This window comes from Ochotona princeps, chromosome 5 (assembly GCF_030435755.1).
Source record: "Ochotona princeps isolate mOchPri1 chromosome 5, mOchPri1.hap1, whole genome shotgun sequence".
Classification (NCBI taxonomy): domain Eukaryota; kingdom Metazoa; phylum Chordata; class Mammalia; order Lagomorpha; family Ochotonidae; genus Ochotona; species Ochotona princeps.
In genome coordinates, this window is record NC_080836.1 from 20586227 (window position 1) to 20596050 (window position 9824).

Genomic DNA, 9824 nt, shown 5'->3' on the forward strand with positions numbered 1-9824 from the left:
TCTGTCGGGGTGGCATGCAGCCCTGCCTACCCACCTGGGACCCCAGATCCAATCTTCCAGCACATGTGCTGGCCTGAGATCCTATCCCTCTGCCAACTGGGATCCAAGCATGTTACTAATGAGTCCCCAAGCTCAGTCTACCAGCACAGCATGCCAGCATGCCAGCCTGGGACCCTAGCACCCGCCCCTATCCTCCCTCCCACTTGCCTGGGACTCAAACATATGCAGAAGTTCCCATGTCTGCTCCATTCCACTGGCTCCAAGTGTGAGTCCCAAGGCCCCTGGAGGCTGATTTCAGCATGCAGGACCCCAGCGAAAGGAAGGAACCCGTACCATGCTATTTTAATTTCTATACCTTTGTAGTATGCTTTGAAGTCAGGTATTGTGGTACCTCCAGCTGCCAAACTACATCAGTACCTGGGAATGGGGGATGTGCACTTGATGTTATCATTAGGTTCCCCAATATGGAGAAGAGTGTTCTGAGGTTATTGTCTGAATAGTTTTGAGACTTCTGAGACATTGTTGGTTTCACTGCTCTAAGTCTGAGAAAATCCTTCTGAGGTCCATTGGCTGACAGAGTCCACCTTAGCCAGGAGAGTTATCCAACCTGTTCTGCTCTCCATCTTCTTACAAGGCACTTGACATCCTCTGCAGGCCCAAATGAATTTGCCATCATGTTCCCCAAATGCACCTGGGTATGTTGTCCACTGACAGGCATCAACAATTAAGGAAGCCCAGTCTCGAAACATTCATTGCAAGGCTGGACCACAAATCCTGATTCTCCCTATGGCCAATTTTGTGCGCAGTGGTCCAGCTGGGGATCCCCCCAGGAAGCCTCACCTACGGTGCCAGTACTACTGAAAGTAGTGAAAGTAGATGCACTTTTCTTGTTCCAGAGGAGAAATGCTTTCAGTTTTTCTCCATTCAGGATGATATTGGCTGTTCATTTATCATATAAAGGTCCTTATAATTTTGTGATATGTTCCTTCTATACTTAATTTATAGAGAATTTTATCATGAATGGGTGTTGAATCTTATCAAATGTGTTCTCAGCATCTACTGAGATAAACATATGGTTTTTATTTTATTGATGTAATTTATATTTATTGATTCACAAATGTTGACCTCCCTTACACTTTTAGGATAAATCCTACTTGATCATGATGAATGATCTTTTTGATATGATCTTGGATTCAAATTGCAAACATTTTTTGAGGATCTGCATCTATCCTCATTAAGTATACAGGTCTGTAGTTTTCTCTTTGCGTAATGTCTTTGTTTTTAGTAACAGAGTAATGCTCACCTCATAGAAGGAGTTTGGCAGAGTTCCATCCTGTTCAAAATTTTGGAATAGTTTTGAAAATGTTGGAGTTACTTCCTTTTTGAATATTTTGTAAAATTCAGTAGTGAAGTCATTAGGTCCTGGACTTTTACTTAATGGAAGACTTTTCATTACAATTTCAGTCTCAAGGCTTGTTACGGGTCTGATTAGATTGCCTGCATCTTATTGATCTATTATTGGTAGATTATAGATATTAATAACATACTTTACTTATCAGTTTCTGAAAGGTTTTCCACCAGTTTATTGGCATATAGTTCTTCATAGCAGTTTCTTAAGCTCTTTAGTATTTCATTGTTATCACTTATAATGTCTCTTTAAGTCTAATTCTGTTAATTTATTTGAGTTTGTTTTAGTATGGCTAGAGGCTTATCTATTTTGTTCATCTTTAAAAATTTAGTTTTCATTTTCTTGATCTTTGGTAATTTTTTTCCTTTCAACTTCATTTATTTCTGTTCTGATCCTTATTACTTCTTGCCTCCTGCATATTTTTCAATTTGGTTGTTCTTATTTTTCTACGTCTGTGAGGTGCATGATAAGATTTTTTTAAGATATTCCTCTTTTTTTAATGTAAGCATGCAGTGCTATAAACTTCCCTCTTAATACTACTTTTTCTGTATCCCAGAAGGTTTTTATAAAAAAAGATTTATTCATTTTTATTGCAAGGACAGATTTACAGAAAGAAGGAGATCTTCCATCTGCCAGTTCACTCCCCAAATGGCTGTAGTGGCTAGAGCTGAGCCAACCTGAAGCTAGCAGCCAAGGAGCTTCCTCCAGGTCTCCCACATGGCTGCAGGGTTCCAAGGCTTTTGGTCGTTCTCAACTGCTTTCCCAGGCCACAAGCAAGGAGCTGGATGGGAAGTGGAGCAGTCAAGACTCAAACTGGTGCCCATATGAGGTCTCAGTGCCTAAAGGGGGAGGATTCGCCAATTGAGCCATTCTACTGGGACCATCCTAGAAGTTTTGATATGTTGTGTTTTAATTTTCATTTATTCAAGAAACTTTTCTTTTTTTAGATTTATTTATTTTTATTAGGAAGTCAGAAGAGACTTCCTAATAAAAAGGAAAAGAGACAGAGAGGAAGATTTTCCATCTGATGATTCACTCTCCAAGTGACTGCAACAGTTGGAGCTGCGCCAATCTGAAGCCAGGAGCCAGGAGCTCTTCCAGGTCTCCCAAGGAGGTGCAGAGTCCCACGGCTTTGGGCCGTCCTCGACTGCTTTCCCAGACCACAAGCAGGGAGCTGGATGGGAAGCAGGGCTGCCGGGATTAGATTTGGCTTCCATATGGGGTTGCAGCGCATTCAAGGCAAGGACTTTAGCACTTAGGCCACTGTGTCGGCCCCTTATTTTCTCTTTAATGTCTTTGATGATATATTGATACTCAGTAGCATGTTGTTTAATTTCTAAATATTTATGAATGTCCTTTTATTCTTGTTGATCTTTAGTGTCATCCCTTTCTGGTCTGAGAAGATACATGGTATGATTTCAGTCTTTAAAATTGCTGAGACTTGATTTGTGGGCTAATATGTGATTTATCATTGAACATGTTCCATATACTAATGAAAACAATGCTTAGTGTGCAGCTGTTGGGTGAAATGCCCAGTAAAAGCTGATAGGTGCATTTGCTTGATAGATACTTCAATTTTAATATTTTTGTTGATTTTCTGTATGGATGAACTGTCCACTGATGATAGTCAAGTACTGAAGTCACATAGTATCATTGTTTTGCAGTCTGTTTTTCCCTTTAGGCCTGATAGCATTTGCTATGTATATCTGGGTGCTCTTTTGCTGGGGGCATATGCTTCAAAATACAATTCCTTTGTCCTTTTTGTAGTTTTGGATTTAAAGCTTTTCTGATATTAGGGTAAATACTCTTGCTCATTTTTGGTTTCCATTTTCAAGTTATGTCTTTTTCCATCTGTTCATTTTCAATTTGTGTGTATCTTTGTGAAACGAGTTTTTGATAGATAGGATATAGCAGAGTCTTGTTTATTGTTTTTTGATCCATTCAGCCAACCTATATCTTGTGACTGAAGAATTTAATCCACTTACATTTTTTAAAAAAGATTTATTCAGTTTATTACAAAGTCAGATATACAGAGAGGAAGGAGAGACAGAGAGGAAGATCTTCCATCTGATGATTCACTCCCCAAGTGAGCCACAAGGGGCCGGTACGCGCCGATCCGAAGCCAGGAACCAGGAACCTCTTCCAGGTCTCCCACGCGGGTGCAGGGTCCCAAAGCATTGGGCCATCCTCGACTGCTTTCCCAGGCCACAAGCAGGGAGCTGGATGGGAAGTGGAGCTGCCGGGATTAGAACCTGCACCCATATGGGATCCCGGTGCGTTCAAGGCGAGGACTTTAGCTGCTAGGCCACGGTGCTGGGCCAATCCACTTACATTTAAGATAGTATTCATAAGAAAAAAAAAGATAGTATTCATAGAAAGGAATTAAGACAGAGGGCCAGTGCATTGGCTCAGCGAGCTAATCCTCCACCTCCAAGCCCTGGCATCCCATATAGGCAGCAGTTCATGTTCCAGCTGCCTCACTTCCAATCCAGCTCCCTTATTGTGGCCTGGGAAAGCAATTGAGGATGGTCCAATGCTTTGGAACCTTGCAACTGCGTGGGAGACCCAAAAGAGACTCCTGATTCCTGATTGGCTCAGCTCCAGCTATTGCAGCCATCTGGGGAGTGAGCCAGTGGATGGAGGATCTTTCTCTCTGTCTCCCTTCATCTCTGTAAAACCTGCCTTTCCAATAAAAATAAATAAATCTTTAAAAAATATTTTGTTAATTGGATACTGAATCTACCTGCTGTGTTAGGGAATTTTGAGGCATCATGTGGTTTCATGGTACTTATTTCTAATGCAGGATACCCTTCAGGATTTCTATAGTGTTTTCAAACCATGAGTATCTTAATGCTGACAAGTGGATTGAGGACATTACACCCTTCTCTGTTACTATGAATGCTCTGGTTATGTTTTTTGAATTTATAGACATGTGCAGAAGATATGCTTTACATTGCTGTCTCCAAAATATGCTTGCCAGTGATGGATCAGAGTGTCTGCATTAGTACCCCAGTTTTGCTTCCTACTCCAGCTTCCTGCATATGTGCACTCTGGTAGGCAGTGGGTGATGGCACAAGCAGTTGGATCCCTGCCACCAAAGTGGGAGGCCTGAATTAAGTTCTGGGCCTCTGGCTTCAAGATGGTCCAACCCAAACTGTTCCAAGAATTTAGTGAGTTAACCAGTGGATGAAACATTTCTCTCTGCCCATTTCTGTTTCTCAGCCTTTCAAATAAGACAAAGTCATGTGATAGAAGATCCAGGGATAACACAGTAGGTAGCAAGGGGGATGTTTAAATGTGTGGAGCTGAGTATGGAACAAATGATATCTCTTCATGTTAATGGTGTCTACCCAATGAGTATAAAGTATACAGAAAGTCATTTTTGAATGGCAAGTTTGAGAAAAGACCCAAATGATATGTGTGGCTGTTTAGCTCTGGTGTGCCCAACTTATCACAGACTTATCAATATTAGGAGACTTATCACAACTTATCACAATATTTGGAGACTGGACAGAGTGCTTTCACTTCCTGGTAAAAACCAAGAATGAGGCTAGAGGGGCGCTTGAAGAGAGCAGGAGATGAAGTATAGCCCATTATCCCAGTACACTTGATTTCTTCTTCTTATGAGAGGATTTCTGTGGTTTTTTACTCAGGATTTCACCTTTTGAAATTCTAACACTTACACCAGCCTGCTTAACTCAATTAGGTGGTTCAGAGCCCACTGGACCAGTTGAGTACCTGCACATTTCCTTTTTTTTTTGGATGTTATACATTTTTTTGAATTTTTACTTTGAATTTTTGAATTTTACATTAAAATTTCAAAGGGTCTGGGATTCCCCCATACCTCTCCCGAATGATTTTTGCACTTCCATCAGACTGTTATTTAAGTGTGCTCCAACATTGCTGGTATAATGTCAGACAGTCCAACATCCCATTGTCTACACATGTCCAAGTACCTGCACATGTCCAGAAGGGCCTGCAGCAGGTCCCTCAGAGGCCTTAGAGAGCTCCCAGTACTGGGGCAATGTGCAGACATTCCCATTTCCACCAGAACTCAAAACCCTTGAGATCCAAGTCATCTCTAACAAGGGAACACAAGGATGGAGGTGTTTTGTGGCCGGCACAGTGGTGAGACAGAAAGCAGGTCTGCGTGACTTCAGAATGTAGTCACAGGGCTCAATTCCTGTTGGTTCTGTTGTGCTTTCTTGCTCTTGGACCTCCTGCAGTACATGTATGACAGACATGCCAGGCCACAGACTCCAAGCAGCACGAGAGCAAAGAGGACGTACAAAGCCGTCTCTGCTTCCGTGGAGATGAGTGACAGCCCCAGGAACTGGACCACATCCTCTGTGCTGGGGCTCTCGGTGGGGCCGGAGTCTAGGACAGGACAACAGAGGGCAGTTAGTGCTCTAGTGCTGAGGCAGGGACCCCTCTCAAGCCCCCTCGAGCACTTGGGGTTCTCAGGGTGAGATTCACACAGACGGGGTGAGGCCTTGCTGAGGTGACGATGCCTGTCCCCTGTTGGCATGTGCCAAGAGCCTCTGAGTGAATTTTTGATTCTAATGGCCCATGAAGCAGTTATACTATACTATACTATACTATACTATACTATACTATAATATCTGCATAGTCATTTACACTTCCCACCTCTCAGCCCATGTTGGGCCCCTCTCTCTACAGGCCCTCAGTGCACTTTCCCAGTGCTTGTGTTTGCCCCTTCCCACTTCCCAGAGGCATCTGTCTAGTTTTTTCCTTAAGCTCACACAGCAAGTCAGTGGAGAGGGGGGTGACTGGAAGAAGAATCTAGACCTGCTTGTCCCCACTCCAAGGCTCTAGGTTTGGGGCATAACACGAGACCAAGTGTCCACGTTGCATCCCAGCAGTGTCTCAACACTGGTTGAGGGACTGAAGGCACTGGCGAGGAAGGTAATGAGTTGGAGAAGAGAGGCTGAAAGAAGCCCTCGGCCAGGCCCCTCAGCCTTGGCCTTTTGTCCCTCCCACGGCCCCTTCTCACCTTCTGGCTGCAGGAGACAAGGGTGGGGCCCCTCTGCAGGGTCAGGGAAGCCGTTGCACCGGACTATAGAGGCATATAACTTGGACGACTCTCTGGGGATCCTTGGCAGAGAAGGATCAGTGTAGTTCACAAAATGCAGACCAAACTTATCGGAGTAGCCTGTGTACCACTCGAAGTTGTCCATCAGAGTCCAGACTGTGTATCCTCGAAGGTCTACCCCATCCTGCACAGCTGCGCAAACAGGGGCCAGGTGTGAGCTGTCCTTGTCTCTACAGTCTGCCCTTCAAGGCTCCTGCTGCCAGCTCAGTGCACAGTTGTCCCCACTGTGGGTGGAGGTGAACTTTGGGCTTGGCTCTTGGTGACAACTGTGTGCACTTTACTGTAACTAGTATCTTTTTTAAAAAGGTTCCTTCATTTTTGTTAGAAAGGCAGATTTACAGAGAGAAATAGAGACAGAGATAAAGATCTTCTGTCTGCTGATTAACTTCTCAGTGGTTGCAACAGCTAGAGCTGAGCCAATCTGAATATAGGTTCCAGGAGCTTCTTCCTGGTCTCCCATGCAGGTACAGAGTCCCAAGGTTTTGGGCTGTCCTCCATTGCTTTCTCAGGCCACAAGCAGGGAGCAGGAAGGGAAGTGAAGCAGCCGGATATGAACTTGTGCCCAGCTAAAACCCGGCACATTCAAGACAAGGATTTTAGCCACTAGGCTATCACACCAGGCCCATCCAGTATCTTTCTATAAAGGCTCAACCCTGAATGGGAGTCACCACACAGGCACAATGAACTAATCCCATTGAATGATCTGTATTCTTCTTCCCCTCTAAACTGCAAGACATTAATCTCATGCCTTAGAATGTTTGTGATCTCTCCTATGGAAAATAAAGGCTCCCATGGGGTGATATTACAGCACACTGAGCAACGTTTTCAACTGTAAATGCCTCTATTCTGTACTGGAGCTCTGTTTCCAATCCATCGTGCTCTTGTTCTGATTCAGCTTCCTGCTCATGATCCAGGGAAGGCAACTGAAAAGTTGGAAGCATTTAGGTCCCTAAAACACATGGCAGAGATCCAGTTTGAGCTCTGGTCTCCTGATCAGAACCAGCCACTGCAGCCATTGGAGGAGTGAATCTGGGACTTACAATTGCCTTTTGGCCTGGCGCTATAGCGCAGTAGTTAAAGTCCTCACCTTGCACACGCCAGGATCCCATATGGTCGCCGGTTCTGATCCTGGCAGCCCTGCTTCCCATCCAGCTCCCTGCTTGTGGCTTGGGAAAGCAGTTGAGCATGGCCCAAAGCCTTGGGACCCAGCACCCACGTGAGAGACCCAGATGAGACTCCTGGCTCCTGGCTTCAGGATCGGAGCTGTTGTGACTGCTTGGGGAGGAAGCGGCCACAACTGTATATCTGACTAATAAAAATAAATAAATCTTTTTTTAAAAACTGCCTTTCAAATAAAACATCTTAGAAAAGAAAAAAAACAGAGTTAGGACTGGTATGATTTTTCAATTGGCTAATCCTCTGCCGGCAAGTGTTGGCATCCCATATGGGTGCTGGTTTGTGTCCTAACTGCTTCACTTCCAATCCAGCTCTCTGCTTATGACCTGGGAAAACATCAGAAGATGGCCCAAATCTTGAACCCTGCCACCCACACAGGAGACCCAGAAGAAGCTCCTGGTTCCAGCCTTCGGAGCAGCTCAGTTCCAGTCATAGGGGCCACTGAGGAAATAATCAGAAGATTGAAGATCTGTCTTTCTGTCTCTCCTTCTTTCTGCAAATCTGCCTTTCCAATAAAAATAAATAAATCTCAAATTTAATACATTCAGATGAAGTATATGTTAGCTTAGACAGGATTTTGTAGCTATTTCCTTTATCTGGTATATAGTTTACCTTTTCTGTTTACTCAGCATTACTATCCCCTACTCTTACTGAAAGTCCTATTCCAAATTGTTAGGGCTGGGTCAAGAATCTTAAAATTTAATTTGGGGAATAGAATATCTTACATGTAGCAAACTGCCCAGCCTATTCTTCCCGTCCTCTGTCTAGTCTGGCTTCTAAAAGGCACTGATAACTGGAAACACCAGATCTCACAGAGTGGCTAGGACAGCAGATGTCTCAGGCCAGGATGAAACACCTTCTTGTTATTGTGTAATGGGTTGGCATGCTAAGCTTAGAGGAAGGAAAACACCAGGCATGTGTTATGGTGGGTGGGCGTGAGCACTCCCCTCCTGCAGATGCTGGTGTGTGTTTCCAACAGGGAAAGGAGAGTGTAGAGGAAGGGCTGGGCTGGCCTACCTTTGAGTGCCTCATTGATGTAACTGCGCAGGTAGTAGACCCTGCTGGTGTCGTTGAGGTATGAGTCTCCCCGATGAGACACCCCGTTCTCTGTCACATAAATTGGAGGGTTGTTGTACTCCTCCTTTATCCAGTTCAGGATCCTTCTGAAGCCAAAAGGTGTCATCTTCAGCCAGAAGGAGCCAGAGTCTGGCCAAGAGCGATCTGCAATGGAGGCAACTCCCCTTCAAGTTCAAAAACTAAAGATTAGGTTTTGCTCTGTTAATTCTAAGACACCCTTTTCCCACAACAGGATTTACTCCAAAGGAGTCTCAAGTTCATTCCAGACTCCGAGTCATAGCACCAAGTTGCCTCAGAGTCTCCTCTTTTCCCTTCCAGTTGCCCTCCCCAGTGCTACTGTAGTTTAGGAAGCCCTGGAAGCTCTCTGTTCTGCGAGCTCTCTGCCTGTGCAGAGGAAGGTCTTGACTGTGGTCCCTGTTCACAGGTGACACTTGACACTAGACGTGAGTGGCTGTGAGTGTCACCAGCTCCAGTCCTCCTGGGGATGCAAGTGCTGTGTCCTCAGAGAAGCAGCTCCCCTGGGTCACCTGTCTGTGAACACCCACACAGGCCACAAGTGGGACCCTCACTTGTGTGATGACCAGCTGCAGAAAGATGGGGGTGTTTAAGTGTCCCTGACACTGAACTCTCCCTCCAGTAACAGACAAAGCAAGAAACACTTACACCACAGGAATGCCTGCTGGCCAGGGTGTGTATAAATATGTGATATCCCAAGTCCCACGGTCCCATTAAGACCAGCCATTTAGCTGCTTCTTACCTCCAGATCACTCAGGAAATGTGTGATCAGTGCCTAGACTGAGCATTCTCAGCTGAACTCAATGAGACTATGAGAAGCTTTTGTAAGGTCACATGGGGTTCCTGGGGAGGGAGGTCCAGGACTGAGAGGCACCAAGTGTTGTGTGGGGAGGAAGATGCAGAACAAACAGGGATACTTTGTTTTCTGCAGTCTCTCAGTGAGCCTGACTGGGGTGGTTTCAGGGTGCAGTGAAGGTGTGCGAGTGTAGGATCTTATTTTGAAAGAACGAACTGATAGATTCAGAGCTACTGAGT

The 9824-nt window shown here is 44.8% G+C and overlaps 1 protein-coding gene across 2 annotated transcripts in view; it reads right to left on the reverse strand.

Annotated features, from left to right (window-relative positions):
- Window positions 1-9127, reverse strand: part of LOC101519868 (lactase/phlorizin hydrolase) — a 73616-nt gene extending 64489 nt beyond the window's left edge. Inside the window, exon 1 of one of the 2 annotated variants that reach the window (XM_058664441.1) lies at window positions 8715-9127. In XM_058664441.1, coding sequence (XP_058520424.1) covers window positions 8715-8729 — 15 coding nt within the window. In that variant the 5' untranslated portion in view covers window positions 8730-9127. Of the gene's footprint in view, window positions 1-6422; window positions 6561-8714 lie in introns of those variants that run through there. The other variant, XM_058664442.1, reaches the window with a different exon arrangement.
- Window positions 9128-9824: the final 697 nt, after the last annotated feature.